Here is a 20,948-nt window from a genome sequence, read left to right as displayed (position 1 = left end):
TCCCAGACTGCAGATGTAGGTCAAAGCCAACCCATAGCTATTGTTAATATCTGCCATTGTTTTGTAGTCAAGGATGTAATGCAACCTCAGGCAGTGTTTTGTTGTTACAGATATCGAGCCTGCTCTCTAATAATGTAGGACATCTTAGCCAGCTCCTGTAACAACTTTGTTTTTTCACATTGAAATTTTAGCTTACTTAAGGACTTTGGTTAACACTAGAATAGTTGTTTGTGCATATCAGCTAGTTCATGTCCAGTCAGAGCTTCAATTCTTGTTTTTGGATACCTTTTAACATATATAACGATATCCATGATATAATGGATGGAAAGGAAAAAAAAGCATTCTGATAGCTATTCAGGAGCTAACGCTTTAAATTTGGTCTGTTACAGTTTGTTTCTGTAGCTTAACAGTTTCAACTGTAAGGTTTTGTGATGTGTGCTGTATTTGACTTTTCAGGTTCACTTTGTGCTTTTATGAAAGTCTTTGTTAAATTAGCCTTAATTACTTGACTTACTGTCAAGAACTTGCTTGACTATAATTAATAAAAAGTTTCAAAACAATGTGAATTAATTTTGTGCTTTGTCCAGTTGGTTATCAACCACTGAGAGTCATGGTTGGAGCAGCCTAGCATTGTTGCAAGAATTCAACTTGCTCTTCAGGTTTATTTTCATAAATAAAAGATTGTAAAGCTGAGCAGTAATTGCTTCCTAAGCAGCCCTGAGATAGAATAACAGCCTAAATTATAAGATGGAGTATAGCTTTATTAAAACTCTCTTGGTGAGTAATTAAAAAAACTGCTGAACACTGTCACATTGTAACCTTATTTATCTTTAAATGTAACCCTAAACTTCATCTATAAAGGAACAAGCTCATCCTATGCAAGCTCATTATTTAAATTAATCGCTGAATATGTGGTATTATGGTTCATAATTAAAATACTACTGCTGTTTTTGGACTATAACTTTCAGCCAAGTTTAGCTTCAGTTCTAACATTCCAAATCCTAGAACTCCGATTATATTTTTTATTTTTATTTTTTTTGAAACATGGATGATGAGTGCACAGCAAGCTCCCTCTTTTTGAAGCTCTGTTTGTATGCGTGAGCACTGTGAACAGGCCCTTACTTTCCCTCTTTAATCCATTCTGACATTCTTTCTTCAGGAATGTAGCCATTTCAAAAGTACTTCATGGAAAATACTCCATACCTCTTCCTTTGAGAATATGTTTCCTCTTAGTTATATTCTGATCTTTATTTCCTTTTTTTTTTAATTCTCTCATCCTCTTTCCCCCTTTCTTTTTTTTAATTCTTCTTGCTTTCTGTTCTCAGCATTCTCTTGTTTTGCCTTTGTGTAATTAAGAATGTCCCTTGTGTGGGGCCTGTATGCGTGTTGGTAGATGACTGTGCTGCTTCAATATTTGCTCCTGGATTCTGCTAATAACAGCAACTGCTTAGGGCTGTCAAAAGGATGGTGATTTCAGCAGCAAGGACAGTGTAAAAAGTTCCTGCCTCTTTGTTTAGGCTGAAAAAACTTATTAGTTTAGCTGTTCTATAAACTGAATCACTAAACCAGTCTGAATTAATAAATTAATAAAAAATTAATAAAAAATAAAATCCAAAACAACTTTTTAGAGTGTTTTTTTAATTTATTATCAGATAGTAAGAGTGAAGGCTTGAGGGCAGGACTTAAGCCAAACTCACTGCCATAGTTTGGACCTTGCTGAATGACATTAATAGGCACTGTATTACAAGGCTCATGGTGTGTATTCTTTGTCCTTCTTGATGATCTACTTGAAATTCTTACGTTAATGGAGGGGTTTGCAGTTGTTTCCAGTTACGTAATGGAAAAACTGCTACCACAGTTATATCTGCCAACATTTTTGGTATGGCCAGCTAAATCAAACCATCAATGGACTTTGGTTAGAGTTGTTTAAATTCTAAAAGCGTACAATATTAAGCATTAAAATCACAAATCTTTTGGTTTGCAACTCTTCTATTAATTAGACTTTGCTTTCAGAATTCCTTGAGGTTGGCAAAAAGCAGCCCGCCCTTGATGTTCTCTATGATGTTATGAAAAGTAAAAAACACCGAACATGGCAAAAGATTCACGAGCCGATTATGCTGAAGTACCTAGAGCTCTGTGTGGATCTCCGCAAGAGTCATCTGGCAAAAGAAGGACTGTACCAGTACAAGAATATTTGTCAGCAGGTATGGCTTTTGAAATTTATTTATTATTTGCATCATGGTATATGTCAGCTGATATGACCTAAAAAATAACTGACTAACCTTGAGTTAGAATAAATCTGCTTTTTAGATGTTCCTGTTTTTATAGAATTTACATTTTAAATAGTTCCCCCCGCAATAGACAGCAAGTATCTTAAATGTTCTGCCTTTGTTGTAGGTGAACATCAAATCTTTAGAGGATGTTGTTCGAGCCTATTTAAAATTAGCTGAAGAAAAAACAGAAGCAGCTAAGGAAGAATCACAGCAGATGGTACTAGATATAGAAGACTTAGATAACATTCAAACTCCAGAAAGGTAGGAGGCCTTTCTTTAAAATGTAAGCTCTTCACAGCAAAATATTTGTATTTTTCTGTTTGTAGAGCACTGGCACAAGGATTTCCAGATTTCCAGTGGATGTTTTTGAATACCTTTAGGGTATGAATATATCGTGAGACAACAAAAATGGCATTGTAACATTCTCCAGTTGAGACTTAACTTGGTTCTTTTGAATAGGATGCCTTAAAATGATTTCCAAACTTACAATTCTTGAACTATGGATTTTGCACTGATTTATGAGAGCTGTGTGGTGCAGTTAAATCAGCAATGCCAGGAGAGCTAATTTATTATATAAATGGCATATCACATTTTCTAAATTTTTAATTTTTAATTTTTTTTACTATCCTTGTTTTCTAACATAGTTGTATTGTAGATAGTATAGTTATGGTTTTTTAAATGCCTTAATGTATTAGAGAGCAGAGACCCCAGTGGAACTAGCAGACAGCTAGGGCGTTTGTAGAAATAGTTTTGGGGTGTTGTTTTTTCTTCTCCCACACCTCTTTTTTTAAAGGTAGGAATGAAGTAAAGAATGCAAATGAAAACAGTGACTAAGGGAGTGGAGGAGAAGATTCACAATATTGACAAGTCAGAAGTAGCTGGATAGAGAAACTGCAGACTGGATGTTATACTTGAAAGGGTACCTAGTAAGAGCTGTGTGGATACAAAATGTTTTCTGATAGAGCACACTGAAGACTTGAGGACTAGAAATGCAGCTGGAAATGACTGTGCATAAGGATATGATGGAAGAGAGAGACTGCGTGTAATTTCAGCTTTACATGCTAGGCTGAAAGATGAACCACTGTACGAGGAGGGTGACCCATAGAAATGTGTGACTGCTGGAACAAGACAGAAGAGACTAGCTAATGGAGGAGAGACAGAGCTGAGAAACAGGTTTGCTTCACAGAAAATTAAAGAAAGTAGCAAAGTGAGAAGGTGAATGGGAAAGAAACAGAGGAGCCTCTGTACCCCAGAAGAAAGGAGAAGGTGGTGGACAGAGTCAGGGGTCAGTGTGCAAGGAGTACTGATGAAGGATATGTAAGAGCAGGAAGGATCCATACTCATAAGGAAGACTAAGAGTTATCTGATCAGCCTCTTCTTAGAGTTGGTTATATGGATGGAGGCATCTTTCTAAGTGGATCTGAAGATTGGTCAAAGCACCAGATCCAGAAATGGATAAAATGAATATCCATAGGTAGAAGGATAGACAGCAGAAGAAAGGAAATGTGAATTTACAGGATGAAAGTATAAGAGTAATAAAAATGTGGTAGAATAGCAGTTGCAATTGGAGTATTGGCCATTCAGAAAACTGAGAATAAGGTTGAAGAGATTGACTGAAATACTAGTGATGTTGGGGGTCGGGGGGAAGGGAGAGAAGAAGAACGGAAGGGGTAGCCTGAACTGAACAAAAATCAGATCAGTGAATCAAAACCACTATAGTAAAGAAAATAAAAAATAGGTGCAGTAAAAACTGTTCTCAGAACCAGGTCTTAGCTTCCTAGGTTCTGCTTGAATCTACACAAAAATACTTGTAATGTGCTGGAGAATTAACTACTGTAAACTGTTCATTATCAATTGGTGAACAAACACTATTAATTATATTCAGGCCAAATTCATTCCTGACCATGATAACCTTCAGACTTTTTCACCGAATTGTGCATATATAAACAAAAGCTAATGTTATTTTACACTTGCTTAGGTAATTGAGGAGATAATAGAAGGAAGGGCGTAAAAAGTGAGTTCTGAGTGTAATGGTTAATTGGATGGAAAATCATCTAAAGAGGGGAAACGGAAGAATTTAGGAAGAATGGAAAAGAGGGCTGATCAGTAAATACATCTACCTTATTGTATTGACCTTCACTTAGCATATGGCTTAAGCAAGCAGTGCCAGGTTATGGTGTAACCACTCTGCAGTTGCTGGTTTCTTCTGCTCTGCTTCTGTTTTCAGAATGGTTTGTGGGAGACCTTCCTAATTGGCTTCAGGCAAAGTGAGGTCAGCTCGAAGTGCGTATTTATGTTCTTCAGATGAATCTGTTGATTTAGGGAATGTTCACATTAACTCTGATAGAGCTATGTATGTGGTGCCATCTGCAGAGAAGAGGTGACAAATGGGGAGCAAGTAATGTTTTCAGTCTTTCCAGCTGAGTTTGGAAGAAGATATCTGTCCATATCCTTAAGAAATCAAGAAGTGTAGGGAATAAATTAAAAAAAATTAAGTCAAACCAAAATAAACCTTGCAGAAGATACTAAAAGACATAACAAAAGGCTCTTCAGCCATAAGTGGAGAATTCTAGGAAAAACAGTGCTAAAATTCTCTAAGGAAGTGGTTTGGGATTAGCCATGCTAGGTGTGATCTGAAAATTGAAGTAATACTTTGCATCTGTTTTTTGTAAGAATATTGATGCTGGAATAAAAGGAAGATAGTCTGAGGGACCAAGGAAATACCCTGTCTGAGGTGGAGGGAAAGGTCAGCTTTCTCTTCGTGTTGGGTGGAAGGCTAATTTCTACCCTAGAGTTTTGAAAATACTAGCAGCTGAAATTTCACGTACAGTGTGAAATGATTCTACTAAAGATGTTGCAGATATCTATCTGAGTACAGAGTCCATTTTTCTCATCGTCCATATGTAAGCATGAGTAGTGGCCTGAACAGCTGCTGATCTGTTACCTTGGTCGTAGCAACTTTTAGGTCTTTAGAATGACTTTTGAAGGAAGTAGTACATGGAGTTAAAAATTGGGGGAAAAATCAGCACAAGTTTGCCAAAGGGTAGATGCCATCAGATTAATTTGTTAATGGATTTTTTTAGATCCAAAAAATGACAGAGATCTAACCTGAGAAAAAAATAAAGCCATGCCAGAAGAGATGTTTTCAATTGAGTTTGGAAGGTGACTAAGATGTTGCCTAATGAGAGACTGGCAACATGCAGTGATGAAAGGAGAGATGAAGCAGGAGGGGTGTTACTGTGAATTCTTTCAAGGAAAATTCTGACATAGAAACTAGAGAAGTTTACTGAAGATACAAAATTGGAAGAAACTGTCAATGTGGAGGATGTTTTTGTCTTGTGTAGGTGACCATGAGGAATGGAGTTGTAGCAGTCAGATAAAATTCACGAAGATAGGGAGTAGAAGGCCATGGATTAGATGTTAACTGCAAGGCTGTCCTGTATAAGCTGGGTGCTCATTGGTTGCAAGAAATGAAAAGGTTACAATCCTGTCTTTAGGGGTAGTTTCAGGATGACAAAGCCATGCGTCAATGAAAAAGCAGTTTCAGTACTAACGTGTTTCAGGTGCTGTACTCTGGTGGAGACCAAGATCTAAAAAAACTAATCATAAAAAAAGGACCTGAGGAGGCTATTGAATCTTTCCATCTACGCTGAGTCATGATAAATTGCAATTTAAGTCTTTTTGACAGATGCTTGTCTAACCTGCTCTTTAAATCCTCCAATAATAGCAGTTCCTCAACCTCCCTTGCCGATCTATATTTTGATATTATCCTTAACAATAGAAAGTTATTCCCAATGTCTAATTGAAATATTCTTTGTTACAGAGGAGTCCCATCAATACCTAGACATTGAAGACAGACTGACTGACTCTTCCTTTCCTTGTTGCTCTCTTACGTATCTGAGGACTAAACAATGTCTCAGTCACGCTTCTTCACCTGAACAGTCTGAGTTTTCAGTATTTCTTAGCTCATCTTTTCTAGACTTCTTGTTACTCTTTTTCTCTGGATTTTCTGCTTGATTTGTTGGGGGAAGGCACTGGTGAAATTCCGTCTTTAGAATTGCACGTAATACTAACGCTCAAGAAAGTTAAATTAGAACTGGAAGCAATGTAGAAAAAGGTAGTTGGAGAGTTGCAAGAATTGAGAGTTTATATTAGAAGCTGAGTCCAAAAAGGATTTTAAAAATGAAAGCTGAGAGAAGGTAGGATGCTTCTGCAAGTTTACCACTGGTAGGAGCGGGGAGATACAGGGCTACATAGTGTAAGGAATAATGTTGGCGATAGCAGTGAATTCGTCTTAGGAATCCCTTCTAGTCCTTTATTTTTTGTGAGCAATGGAATGTAGAATGAGGGGCCACTAAAAGCAGAATTGTCAGATCTTACTTCTGACATCTTTAGCAGTCCATCTTCATGTCAGAATTTTAAAAGGATTTCACACTTCTAACATGAATGTGTTCTTGTTACCAGTGTCTAAGCATTTAGGAAAAATAATACATTGAGGTGATGGCTGCAGGGATTTTTGTTAGTTGAGCAGTGAGAGAAATTGACGTTCAGCATAATTTATACTAAGGTACGCTTAGTTATATATGATCCTGTTAAGTATCACAGGATGGGTAGTTAAGCAGGCAAAGTGATACTTCTGCCAAAGTGTGTAGGTAGGTAAAGTCACACTTGAACTTTGTTAGAATAGTACTGGGGTGTAAAGTTATCCTCGACTGGCCTGCAGTTCGCTTGCTGACAAAATTAAAAACAGAAAAAGGTGAACTCAGTTAAGGTTACAAATAAAAGGTAGAGGGTGTGTTGAACTGTTTATGTGTGATAGTACAGGGGTCTTTTTTTTTTTTTGAGGAAATGCAAATCATAAGGCAATGGAATATCTGATTTCCGCTGTGTCATGTGTCAACAAGTTCAAGTGAGCTCCCGCTGGTAGCACTGCGGGTGACTGAAGAAGGAACTTTAAGCAAGCAGGAAAGTATCTGAGTAGGTAATGATATTTGACTCTTAACAGAAGCACAGTCAGCTGCTGCCTGATAGAAGAGGGAAGGTGAGAATCCCAGAATTAGTTTCCTTTGGCTTACTCATGTGAAGGACACACAAACCCCTGAGGCCTTTGTTATCTCTGGAGCATACGTGTGTCAGTCATGTATGCAGGGGCCTAAGTTTGAAGCTTAGCAAACAAGCAAAGATATCTGCATTCTTTGAAGGAAAAGTCTGAGGGACCCATTTGAAAATAAGCAATAGATTTCTTAATAGACATTCAGATTCCTCTGGTCTCACCTTAGATCCAGAAAAACTGGAATTCTGGGGAATAAAATACGTCTTTTTTTCAATCCCCCCACCCCTCTTGATTGTAGTGTTCTTTTGAGTGCTGTAAGTGGGGAAGACACTCAGGATCGTACTGACCGACTGCTTTTGACACCTTGGGTTAAATTTCTGTGGGAATCGTATAGACAATGTTTGGATCTTCTCCGAAATAATTCTAGAGTGGAACGTCTGTACCATGATATTGCACAGCAAGGTGAGTTGAAAAGATGGGAACAAAAGTATAATGAGATTTAGGGCTCCAATGTTACATATTGTAAAACTACAAAATTACAAGTTATTTTTATTTGGATATTGCCTCAGAGTTGAAAATATGTTAATTTCTTAAACGTATGTATGTACATAGTAGTATTAAAATTACAGAGGTTTCTTAAAATTAGTGGGGTTCTCAATCTTTTCTTGTAACAAAACATTCAAGGAAAAAGTTATTTATTCCTGGCTATACTGACACTAAGAATTAGTAGTGCTGCTATTTTCTGTTACTGATCAAAATTAGTCTTGTTTTTGCTTTGTTATCTGGAATGGCACATGTGCTTTCCATTGATGTATGCTGTATCAACTAAATTCAAGAACTAGCATACATAAAAGGGTACTCTAAAATTACCATAAGCTATACATTTTGACACAGAATTAACCTAGGAAGATATTATTTGAAAGGTGATAGGAAATGGCCTAGTCTGATTCTTCCTGGCATTATTCTGCAAATATTGAATTAATAAGAACAGGTGCTTCTCTTTTTTGTTTGTTTGTTTGTTTTAGGATAAGAGATGAGTGGAAAAAAATTTCTTCATGTGTAATACTTAGAGCTCTGTATTTTTGAAAAAGAAGCTGTTATATTTTTAACTGGACTCAGACTGTGCAAGTACTTTAGGAAAGGTGGCAGTCAGATGAGTTCTAGGTGCCTTGTTATGTTTAAGTCTCTGTGCTACGATGTCAAGAGTTTCTCTTTTTACCAGTTACTGGTTGAGAAACTTTAGAATTTATAGAGTGGCACTGGCCCAGTGGGAGCACATTTTTGACAAAGAAATTATGGGATCAAAGACAAATTTTTTTTTCTATGTCATCTCCATTCTTTTGAAAGTTTCATTTAGCTTACCATATTTAAGTGGCTTGAGATTTTTTTCCCCACATTTTACAGAGCCAAAGTCTGAATTTCTGCCAGCCACAGAATTTTATTTGCACTAAGTTCAAAATAAAAACAAGAAACACTGCTTAAATTAGAGTATTTTAAAGAGATGCAAAGTATCTGTACCTTGGTCTTAATTATGTAGAAACATCTCAATTTTTTGAGGTCAAGATGGTAGTGCTCTGCATTGTCACTTACTAATTATACATGAGAGTTAGATTATGTCTTGTTTTATGTGTCTTTGGACTATAAATTAAGATTCTTCAACCATATTAATTTTCAAATTTGAATGCCGTTTAGGATTACAGTGAAATCAACATCGGTTAACATTTCTAATTTAGATCATTCATTTTTGCAGCTTTTAAGTTCTGCCTGCAGTACACGCGTAAGGCTGAGTTCCGTAAACTCTGTGATAACCTGAGAATGCATTTGGGGCAGATCCAGCGTCATCATAACCAAAGCACGGCAATCAACCTCAACAATCCCGATAGTCAGTCAATGCACTTGGAGACCAGGCTTGTGCAGCTTGACAGTGCTATTAGCATGGAACTGTGGCAGGTATGCAGCAGGGCTCCTGTAATCACAGTGTAATCTTCAGCTCTTCAGAATCTGTTCACTCAGGTCATGTTTCATGCTATAATACTCCATGATAAAGTCAGGATAATAGCTGAAGAATAAAGTTTATATATCTCAACTGTGATACTACATGCACATCAAATATTTAAAGTCTGAGGTTCCTGGAATTGCTGTTTTCACATAACATTTCAAAGAAGGCCTCTGCTGGTAGTATTTAATAGTGAAGTGGTTGGTTGAAGTCTGTTCAAGCTATGAAAGTTGACTATGATGTTGTCTCTTCTGACATTTTGCATTCCCATGAACTAGGTCCCTGGGAAGTAGCTGGTAAACGCTAAAGTATGTTAGGCTGGAGCCCAAGCACTGCTGGTTGAAGTATGCTAGTGTCTACCCAGTGAGAGCACTACCAAAGGAAACTTTTCCAAGATGTGCTTTCCTTCTGGAACCTTTCTAATGTCAAATTAGTTAAAAATCCAAAGACATGATTTTCTTGTTTTTGTGAATCTGGAGAACTTTCTCTGTTGCATTATTTTCTTTCTAGATGTTTAAGGAATTACATGTAAGGCATTTCTAAGATGATTGTATGTATTTTTAGGGAAACTATACCAATTTTTGGTCACAAACATGCTTTATATGGAAAATGATGAAAAGAGCAAATAGCAGAGTTGGTCTGAAAATTTCTGATATTCTGAGAGTTTTCTTGGTTTTTAGCTTAAAAATCTGAAAAAAACAATTTTCAGAAAATCATCCAAATTGAATAAACTTTAACAAATTGTAGCAGATGGAGTTAATGGATTTGCAGTATATGCAAATAATTTCTTTATTAGATAGGAAATATTTGATTTTGTGTAGCTGGCAAAGCTGAAGTTCACAGCTTTCAGAGGTAATTATGTATTATAGTCTTATAAAAGCCTTCAGAGAATGCATATTTTTCACTTTTTTGGCAGTTGCAAATAACTTCTTTGAAGTAGTTTATTTGTTTCTTTCTTTAGGAAGCTTTCAAAGCAGTGGAGGATATTCATGGGCTATTTGCACTGTCGAAGAAACCACCCAAACCACAGCTGATGGCAAATTATTATCACAAAGTTTCAACTGTTTTCTGGAAATCAGGAAATGCTCTTTTTCATGCATCCACACTTCACCGACTTTATCACTTATCAAGAGAAATGCGGAAGAATCTCACACAAGAGGAGATGCAGAGGTGGGGAAAGATAGTTAACGTGATCATAGGTTCTATTTTTAACCTCTTAAGTTCAAAAATAAATTAAATTGTACCCCAGAAGAAATGGATGGCATATGCTTGGGTATGAGCAGCTTTGCTTACAGTGGCCAGTACTGATTGTCCCTAAAGGAAAACTAGAGCAAGATTTTACAAAGCTACAGTGTAAGTAAACGTCAGGATCACCTGAGTTAAACTTCCTTTTCTCTCACTGTCTGGGAATCGAAGCAAGTTAATAAGTATCTGTGTTTTGTTTCCTTTGCAATATGGCTGGTATAAACTTTTCCTGAAAGATAATATATACAGGAATCTGTAAGTTCTTAAGACAAATGGACTTCATTTTTTTGGTGATAAGTATGATATTGGCAAGGCTTTTCAGGCATGCAGGATCATTGACTGCATTAACCTCTGAAGTTCATTTACTGGCCTTTGTAGAGTCAGGATCTGGTGGGAAGAAATATTCCGTGGAACTTCTTAAATTCCTGTTCATCCGTGCGCTAACATCAAAATTTAAATTTTGATGTCATTTGCGCTGTAACATCAAAAATACATCCAACTTTTTCAGTAATGTTTAAAAATTGATGTAATCAAAAGGATTTTTATGGATTTGCAGTTAAAATAAGTCTGAAAAGTCTCTGCTTTCTGTTATTTTAATTATTTCATAATATCTTGATATATATCCAGAGGCATCTTAGATTTCTTATTCTACATATATACGTACACATGCGTACACATGCGTACACACAGTTTAATAAAAACATGTTATCAAAATCTCTGAGTACTGAGGAACACTGCACGCTATACTCTTATTGCACAGATGCCATCTTTTCTGTTATTGCTGGTATTTTTACACAGTTTTTCATCATCAGTGCTACTTGTTCCCTATTCTATAATTGGTGTGTATATGAAAAAGAAGTAATTACTGTCCTTATTTATTTCATCTTTTGTGATTTTACTTTGTCAACAGGATGTCCACTCGAGTCCTTTTGGCCACTCTGTCGATTCCTATAACTCCTGAGCGAACTGATATTGCTCGCCTTCTGGATATGGATGGCATTATTGTTGAAAAACAGCGGCGTCTGGCAACCCTGTTGGGTCTTCAGGCCCCACCTACACGTGGCAGTCTTATTAATGATATGGTAGGTAGTGATGCTTGGATGAGAAGCTTTTGAACACCGAATCTGTTTTCCTTCCAGAAGCACTGCGCTTAGGTATGAGGCATCGGTTATATCAGTTATAGTGTTAAAATTTCAGATCCATGAGAAGGACTGTTTGATGAGAGCAGCAATAAAAGGAGGCCTGAATCTTTGTGTGAAGTAAAGGTTAATGTTCAGTATTGTCCATCATATTAACCAAAAAACAGATGTCTTGTTTTGACACTTTTAGAGGGGCTCTGGAAAAAGTTTTCAGCTAGAACTTTGTTTTTTCCTACACTAAGGGGAGGTGTAATTAATTGAACACAAATTTTTTTTCTCTTTTTTTCAGTTTTAAATGTCTTTTCGATAAGAATAGGTCAGATATCAAATATCAGACAGTAAGGACTTAAGTAGTTATGAAAAATTCCTTTTGCTTAACTCGAAGGAATGCTAGATGTAGCTGTCTTCAGACCCTTCCAGATGCATGCATGCCTAAAACTTACATCTGTAGTTCATTTTATAGTTTGTGTTAATTGGCCTTCTTGCAGTTCTCCAGTTTGTCTTAAAAATAGTTTAAAAGTTTAGAAGTTTACTTGTGAACTGAGATATTTGTTTTAGTTCAGATGTAGGCCTACGTGTATGGGTAGTAGGTTTTCATTTGCATTTTAGAAATGTGTAATAAATTGAGGATGGTATGCTAGTCTAAATATTTTCTTCTTTGTGTGTTTTTGTCTACTTTTCCATTTCTAAATGGAAACAGTTAAATGGTGTAGTGTAGTAATTGCCAGTGTAATTAAGAATGTTTTGTATTTTAACAAAAAAAGTGTCTTGTATCAAAAGGTACATGTGGTGCCTATTTAGCTTCTTGAATATAAAATTCTTAAAGCGTAGTTATTTGTTAATGCTATATTTATTTTGAGCTCTTTGGGTGTTTTTTTTTTTTTTTTTTTTTTTTTTTTTTTTTTTTTTACTGTAGGTAAGGTTCAATGTAGTGCAGTATGTTGTTCCAGAAGTGAAAGAGCTTTACAATTGGCTTGAAGTAGACTTTCACCCACTAAAGTTGTGTAGTCGTGTCAGCAAGGTAAGTTTTGTAGCTCTTCATATATAATCATTGGTCTGGACTACTAGTGTACTATTTGCATACTTGATGGTGTAAATGCCAGCTAGTTGTCCGTGGGCCCCCCCCCCCCCCCCCCCAATTCTTAATAGTGGCCTTTTTTTGGCCAAATTCCTTTACAAGTACACATACGTAACAGACGATATAGATAGCACACCAGATTATTAAAATGAAATAAAAGTTTATCTAGGTCTCTGAGGTACTATGTGGAGGGCATCCATAAAGATGAAGAGTTTTGGGAACTTCTCGGAAGTTATTGTGGGTGGAAAAGAGAAGGAGTTGAATTTTGTTTAATGATGTAGGAATGAGAAAATTTTTTTGTTGGTGAATAAATTGTGTGAGAAATGGAAAAATCAATCGTAGTCTGATTATACTATTGAAATGTAGAGTCTTGGAGGTAAAATAATGTGAGATATTGTTGATTATGTTAATTGTATATTCTGCAATTGATCAACCACATCATACTCTTCTCCTTTGTGGAAACAAATACGTTTGAGAGGCTGAGAACTTGAAGGTAAATTAGCAGTATGGTTACTGTTGCCAGTGTTGTCAGTCACCTTTGTACAAAATACGTTAGCTATCCATTATAAGTAAGTTTTCCAATCAAAAGATTTACCTCAGTAAAATAACCTAGCATCTGGAGAGAAGTGCTGTTGTTTCATGACTTGTAAAACAGAAGCATGCAAGAACCATGTTTCCTGCTTAAAAGTTGAAGTTTTCTAAGATTCATGCAGATAGAGTAACTTTTAAGAATTGTGATAGGTTCTGAACTGGGTGAAAGATCAAGCTGAAAAGGAGCCTGAACTGCAACTCTATGTTCCTCACCTGCAAAACAATACCATTCTTCGACTTCTGCAGCAGGTATGAAAAAGGAAGATGTACGTTCATAAGTATATGTAAGTTAGAGAATGCTTTGGAAAAATCCTGAGCTGGAAACTGATGTTGAAGTAAATTTTTCCATCAAATAGAAGACCATTCTGACTTTGAAATATTTTTTTCCAGTGTGTATTTTATACCCTCAGGTTTCTACATTGTGAAGGTACAGGCATAGCAACTACACTTAATAGTGGTTGCATATAGTAGTATATTCTTTTGCTCAGATCTTTTCTCAATATAGGTCTGTGAAGTCTTGTTTAAGGTAGTTCATTGTTTCTTAAGACTTTATTTGGAGTAAGTTTTGGGTGGGATTTTTTTGAGGTTTTTTTTGTTGTTAGCCGTCTTACAAAATGCACATTTCATTGACCTGCTTTTGTTACAAGTGATGAGCAGTGTTATTTCTGATGTGCTAAAGAAATAGTTGAAGGCTAATTAGCAGCATAGCTGTGTGTAGTTATTGCTGCCAGTCTCCTTCATACAAAGAACCCATTCAGGAATAATATTTAATCTTAGGATAAATTTGACCACAATACAGAAATAAAATGCTGAAGGAGTATTTGTAGCTTTATTAATATGTACGCATCATTTATTGACAGTTTAGCAAATTAGCTTTATAGTGCCTTTAACAACTTATATTTCTGATCTCTTTCTAATGAGCGGAAAAATACCTAACACTCCTTTTCACACACAGGTGGCCCAGATTTATCAAAGCATTGAATTTTCTCGTCTGGCTAACCTGGTTCCTTTTGTTGATGCCTTCCAGTTGGAACGTGCTATTGTAGATGCAGCCAGACATTGTGACTTACAAGTAAGCACTTTAAAAAGACTTCTGTGAAATGGTGCGTGAATTTTCTTACTTTGGACGAAAACTTAACTGGTTTGACATTGAACCCAGGAAAGATAACTGGTTCTGAAGAAGGAGGAGATAAACTAGAATAAAAAGATGCACGTTGCAATGCATGTAATTAACTCCTAGTTCTTAAATCTGGTGTGGTTTTCTGATTTAGGTGAACAACAATTAATGTAAGTGCAATATGAATATAAGCACAGTGATTACATATAAGTGTAGTGTAAGTGCAGAGTAGAAGTTGAAATGAAACTTGTCTTGTGGGCTCTAGTCATTTAGTCCAGAAAGTGCTGAAGCAAGTCGAACAGATAGGAATGTTTGAATGTGAATGTCTTGCTATGCAGAATTAGATTAGTTGTGCAAGACTGAAGGGCTAGCAGTCCCGGATGTTTTTTCTGTCTAACCAAATAACTGAAATAAAACACCAATGACTGAGACTTTTCAGCTGCTATTGAAGATACCATTATGGCTAAAGCTATCTGCATTGAATGAGTGGTAACCTGTAATGAAATGTTTAAGGTACTGATGACATAACATAACTTTTAGTTCAGATTGCTTAATAATTATCCATTTACTTTTTACATAAAGCTGAGCTAATTCATTTAGGTTAGCACAGCTTCAGCTAATACTTTAGACCTGTTGAAATTGGCGGCATTAGGGGCAGGATTGTTGTTTCATGTATTGCTACTGTGGAGGAAGAGGGCAAGACGGTTTCATCCTGCAATGTTCATTTCATAGAATTATTGAAAGCTCAGTCTTTTCAGTGATATGTATATTTCTTTTTATGAACCCTTTTCTTCTGTGGAGATTAAAGACTGTTTATTCACAGTGCTATTTTTCTTCTGTTATTTTGTCATCTCTAGTCTACTATAGTTAAGAGCTTTTTTGGACGTAATTCCTGCTTAGAGCTGGTGTACACATTCTAGTTGCACCACTTTTAGCTTGTTTTAAGGCTGATTTGGGGTTGAACTGGTAAAACTCCTCGATGCATGTACTTTCATAACTGAAAACTGACTTCTGGTTTCAAGCAATTATAAAAACCACCCTCAAAACAACACTGTTTTGACACAGCAGTTAAAACAATTATGTATGCTAATCTTGCATACGAGAGAAGGAAGGAGAGAATTTTGTTTTGTTTTACTACTCAGTGAGTACTTACAAATGGGGAACAGTTGAGAGAACACTCTAGTTGACTGATACTGGTCATTGGCAGAGCAACAGAGAAATTATTTAAGAGTAATAACTTAAAATGTAACCCATTTTTTCCCTTTTCATTTTGCAAAGGTTCGCCTTGATCATACTTCTCGAACACTGAGCTTTGGTTCAGATTTGAATTACAGCACTAGAGAAGATGCTCCACTAGGCCCTCAGCTACAAAGCATGCCTTCTGAGCAAATTAGAAATCAGTTGACTGCTATGTCCTCAGCTCTGGCTAAGGCTCTTGCAGTCATTAAACCTCCTCACTTACTGGTAAGTGGGTGTTGGTTTTTTTTGTTTGTTTGTTTGTTTTTTTAAATCTTCTGAAATTGTTGACAAATTCTTATGTTCCCTAAAGTACACTGTGTGGTGTACATCTGTTGTCCTTTAGTGTTTGGTTAGCTTTTGCTTGTCTGAGCAACTGTTCATTCAAGTAATTTGCTTTCAGTGCAGTGGAAATCAGTATTGTTACTGTTGTCTACTCCCTTCGGAAGAAATATATTAACACCTCAACAATCAATTATACAAATGTGGTGTAACATTAATGTATTTACTAATGACAGAGCATTCTTCTTCATCTGCTATATATTCAGCTCTTGTAATAGATCTAGATTTTGTGGATTAACAAGATAAACTTGTTTTGAAGTTGTGAGATCATACTTGAATATTACACTAAAGTTACTTCATTTAGCTTTCCTTGGCATAGAAAAGAAGTCAAGCTACCTAATAATTAATATAATAAGGCATTGCAAAGATTTGAGAAGGTAGAGGTTAGTGCTTATGTACATTTGTTTGTTTTATGAAGTTTATTGCTCCTTTTTTCCTTTTTTATGGTAACTATCTCTGATATAATTTGGCAGTAATGATGAGCTGCATTTATATACTTTTGGATTAAGTAGAAACATAAGATAAGAACTCGATAATTTATAACAAAGTTTGTTTTAAGGAATGCTTTTTCTCAGATTAGATGCATCTTTTCATTTTACTTTCTCTACCTGGCAGTAGTTAGCTATTGGTGCTTGTCAAGAAGACCAAAACATTCATAAATGCACGCAGCTTGTTAGTGTCCGCTCATAACTAGAACCATCTCAAAATGTACATGAGAGGCCTGAATTGAAATTTCCGGTCCTGCATATGTCAAATTCGGGTTATACCAAATAATGACTTACCATTTATGGATTTACATAGGTAGCATTCATTTAAAATTTTATTTGCATTTGTGAAAATGCAAAAGTTTGCTTTCTCTATTCTTTGTGGAGAAACCGTTATTGTAAACCACCTGGAATATAACTTCAGGGTGAAATCTAAAAACATGAATGAAAGCTCCCACAACTGAAGAATTGATCTGTCCATTTCTCTCGCTGGGGCTATTGGCTTTAAAGATGGGATTCACTCATGAGCTCATATTTCAGGTTCTCCGGAGCCCCATAGGAGCAAACTATAAATCAGTCTGGGATTTCTGGCGTGCCTTGGTTATGGCGAGTTAACCTTCCCTTTTCTTAAAAGAGCAGTGGTAATTTTTTCCTTTTGTTTTATATTTTTCTTTGAAAACAAGATTTTTATAGCAAATTTATATTTATCTCAAAGAATTTTTCCTTATGGAAAAAAGGCCTCTAGCAACATGTTGGTGTTAGATGTTTTATCCTATTAGAAACGTTAAGTGATATTCATAAAACAAACACAAGAAGTAGCATTGTGTCATGCTATCTAATGCTAGGTTAATTACATTAACTGAACTAATTCTGTAGTGTTCAGGCTCAAATGCAGGTTTTCCCCCCAAAAGATTTATTATTGATTGACATTAGACATTGTTGGCTTGAAAGAAAAAGCATCTCTTATTGGACATCTGTATGCAGGACTGTGGTTTAGTCTTGTTTGACATAGAGGTGCAACTAGCTGAAGAAGACATACAAACACTAGTAATTATGCTTGTAAAATTGGAATAGATACTGAGTAGATACAAGTTTAATTTTGGTCTGTGTGTGGTTAGAGAAGCTGTATGCCAGGTTGATATCTTCCTTTTTTTTTTCTTCCCTATTCACATCAAAACTTTTCAAGTGCTTTAAAAATTCTAAATATGTGTCAAATTTGTTATAATTTATAAAGTTGTTAAATTCTTAAGCTTTTTATTTTTGTGTTTCTGGCATTCTGGCACCTTCATTTACCTCAAGTTCTTGCAGTTCTGCAACAAATTACAGATGTTTCAGTGTTTTTGTTTAATGTCCTAGAAGTGGCAGGTTACTAAAAATACCTCTGACCTAGCTCAGATTTCAAGAGTAGCATGACTGAATGCAGTGAATTGACTGGGCTGCAATGCTTTGCTGCTTGCTGGAGTTGATTAAAATGGGCAGCCCACTGAGCTGGCACAGTTGCACCTTTTCGTGTGTAGAGTACGAATCTCTGCAAAGAACTGTGTAGGTATTCTGGAGGAGAATGGTGGGGAGGATGCTTAAAGAATATTCTATATGCAAGCTAATACTTATAAATTAAATGATTTTTGTAGTGTTCATACATAAGCTGTTGAATCAGTGCTTTTGTTATCTCACAGATAGCACATTGTGTCAAGGATATTTTCCTCTTCTGTTATTATGTACAAAAACAAGCAAAAAACCCATCAAAAACAAGGGAGCCCTGGTGAAACACGGCTCAGGTAGTGCTATGCTTGCCAAAACATTCAGAGGCAAACAACATAAGCATTGTGTTCCCCCTCCTTCACTGATGCAGTCTTAAATATCTCAGACATATGCATGTGCCATGTTTTTGGACAGAGTGTGAAAGTATCATACCTAAGATAATTATGTTGCAGAACATTGTTGCAGACAACTTTCAGCTCCGTGTACATGTGCTTCTGTTCAGGTGACTGCCGTGTGTGCCACTTGGACGAGTGATTAGATTTGCAATTACAGTTGTATTTTCATGCAGTTGTCAAGTTTGGGGAATGAAAATAATTGTGTTTTCTTTGAGAAGTATTTGCTATTCTTTGTGCCTTTTTAAAGAGATGCCACATATATCATTGTCTTATCATTAATATCAATTCAGCAAGAGAAGGAAGAACAGCATCAGCTGGCAGTCAATGCCTTCTTAAAAAATTCAAGGAAGGAGCATCAACGTATTCTTGCACGTCGTCAGACTATAGAGGAAAGAAAAGAGCGCCTTGAAAGTTTAAACATTCAGCGTGAAAAAGAAGAACTGGAACAACGTGAAGCAGAATTACAAAAAGTTCGAAAAGCTGAAGAAGAGAGACTGCGCCAGGAAGCAAAGGAACGGGAGAAGGAGCGTATCCTGCAAGAGCATGAACAAATCAAAAAGAAGACTGTTCGTGAGCGCTTGGAGCAGATTAAGAAGACTGAACTGGGAGCCAAAGCATTTAAAGATATTGATATTGAGGTACATAACTTGTTATTGAAGTACTAAGTTACTTTTTATGTTTTGTTGTTACAGTGCTAGGCTGCCTGAATTTCACATTCTCTACTAGTTTTATACTGTAACTGGTTTTATAAACAGTCTCTCTCAAAAGCGAAACTGCCAGTTTGACATTTAAATATTTAATTTGCTCAACAATGTGAGTAAACTTTGTGACTGAGTTTGGGTAGGACCTGTTTTACCTGGAGGAATGAAGTCCAGCTGTTTTGAGAAGAGGCTCATAGATGTGTGGTTTTGGTTTTTTATCTTTTTTCCTTATTGCTTATACAGTATTTAAAATACGAAACAGACATTCAGATCCCATTTGTGGGTGTCTGGATTGTGTCGTAATTAAAAATTGGGATATAAATTCTTCAGAGAGCTTTAAAAATAAAATACAAGTTACCCAGAAGAGAATAAAAGAAACTGAGAATGTTTCTAAAGCAAATTAGTTTAAAAGTTGAGAACTGCAGAGAAACTTAAATGAACAGTGGAAACAGCAATTGTGACAAAATGTTTGCTTTATTTTTTATTGATCACTTGGTTGTAGGATCTTGAGGAGTTGGATCCTGACTTTATTATGGCTAAGCAAGTTGAACAGCTGGAGAAAGAGAAGAAGGAACTCCAGGAACGTCTGAAGAATCAGGAGAAAAAGGTACAAAGTAGTAAGAATACAAAAACATGTCTACACAAAACTTTACAGTTAATGGTTGTGAATGGTTATATTGACATATATTATGTAGATATTGAAAATGTTATCAGTTTGTTTTGCCCTTGTGAATGTAAAAAGAGGCATTACATGTATAAAAAGCTAACTGAATTACTAGCATCAGTGCACAGATCTATTCTAATTAATGTGATTGGTTTGAGACTAGACCCTTAAGCTGTATGTGAACTGAGTCTTAGTTGTGAAGACTTGTTTTTTTGGGAGTGTTTAGAGAAGATGAAATCTTCAGAGAAGGCGAGGCTGTTACAAAGAAGCTAAATAAATTAATTGCATTAGTTCTCCTGAAACAGAGGAACTTCCTTTGCTAGAATCCTTCTTGGTGGCAGAAGATATGTCTGAAACTTGGGTGATCGTAAAAGTATAAAGAACAGATTGCCAGAGTAAATAGAAATATATGACAAGGACAAGGTGATACTCACCAAGGACTTCCAAGTGTACTCAAAATGAAACAGAGATTGTATGATACTGTTGGTAATTCAGCTCACTTAAACTGATTTGATGCTAGAAGATGACAAGCGTGAGGCCAGTTACTTAAAAAGGTTCCAGTGAAGATCTGTGGTGCTGCCAGCCTGTTAGCCTGATGCTCATACTGGGCAAGTAGCAAAAGCTAGCAAAAAATACAGTAAAGATAGAATTAATAGACACCTGGGTAAATATGATCTACTTGGGATGATCAGCACAGCTTCAGTAAAAGAACTTCCTCTTGGAGTTCCTCAAAACTGTCAAAACAAATACATGAGTAAGGGTGATCTGATTGGTATAATTAACTTTCTACAAGGTTAAGCTTTCTACAAAGTTTTTAAGAAAACTTAGTAGCCATGGGGTAAAAAAGTCTTTGCATGATGTTCAGTTTAGACAGATGTAAAGTATTTTACATAGGAAAAGTGGGGAAAAACATCCCCAATCTTTAGCTTTAAGTATAAAGTGATGGACTCCAAACTTAACCTTATCAGTTAGCAATGAGATCTTGGTTCTTCTGCATCTGAAGCGTTGTGTGTGGGTCTAGTGTCTTTATCTCAAAAAAGAGCAGTGGAACTAGAAGGTTGAGAGAAGGCTGACAAGATTTATCAATGATATACATTGGCTTCTGTGTGAGAAATGTCTAAGTAAGTTAGTACTCCTATGTCTGGAAGCGA

General features: G+C 36.1%; 1 protein-coding gene and 1 non-coding gene across 2 annotated transcripts in view; both read left to right on the top strand.

Moving 5' to 3' along the window:
• EIF3A (eukaryotic translation initiation factor 3 subunit A) overlaps positions 1 to 20,948 on the top strand; it is a 36,862-nt gene that overhangs the window by 1,925 nt on the left and 13,989 nt on the right. Inside the window, exons 2-13 of the mRNA XM_026108162.2 lie at positions 2,014 to 2,204; positions 2,398 to 2,534; positions 7,625 to 7,788; positions 9,077 to 9,276; positions 10,284 to 10,492; positions 11,478 to 11,649; positions 12,623 to 12,727; positions 13,526 to 13,624; positions 14,331 to 14,447; positions 15,771 to 15,956; positions 18,723 to 19,070; positions 19,636 to 19,740. Of these exons, the coding sequence (XP_025963947.1) occupies positions 2,014 to 2,204; positions 2,398 to 2,534; positions 7,625 to 7,788; positions 9,077 to 9,276; positions 10,284 to 10,492; positions 11,478 to 11,649; positions 12,623 to 12,727; positions 13,526 to 13,624; positions 14,331 to 14,447; positions 15,771 to 15,956; positions 18,723 to 19,070; positions 19,636 to 19,740 (2,033 nt within the window). The remainder of the gene's footprint in view (positions 1 to 2,013; positions 2,205 to 2,397; positions 2,535 to 7,624; positions 7,789 to 9,076; positions 9,277 to 10,283; positions 10,493 to 11,477; positions 11,650 to 12,622; positions 12,728 to 13,525; positions 13,625 to 14,330; positions 14,448 to 15,770; positions 15,957 to 18,722; positions 19,071 to 19,635; positions 19,741 to 20,948) is intronic.
• Positions 13,990 to 14,122, top strand: LOC112988002 (small nucleolar RNA SNORA19). The gene has a single exon (XR_003260430.1). It is a non-coding gene; the product is annotated as a small nucleolar RNA SNORA19 (small nucleolar RNA).

Source organism: Dromaius novaehollandiae, chromosome 6 (genome assembly GCF_036370855.1).
Source record: "Dromaius novaehollandiae isolate bDroNov1 chromosome 6, bDroNov1.hap1, whole genome shotgun sequence".
In the NCBI taxonomy this organism is placed as follows: Eukaryota; Metazoa; Chordata; class Aves; order Casuariiformes; family Dromaiidae; genus Dromaius; species Dromaius novaehollandiae.
This window is presented reverse-complemented; position numbering and strand designations above follow the sequence as displayed.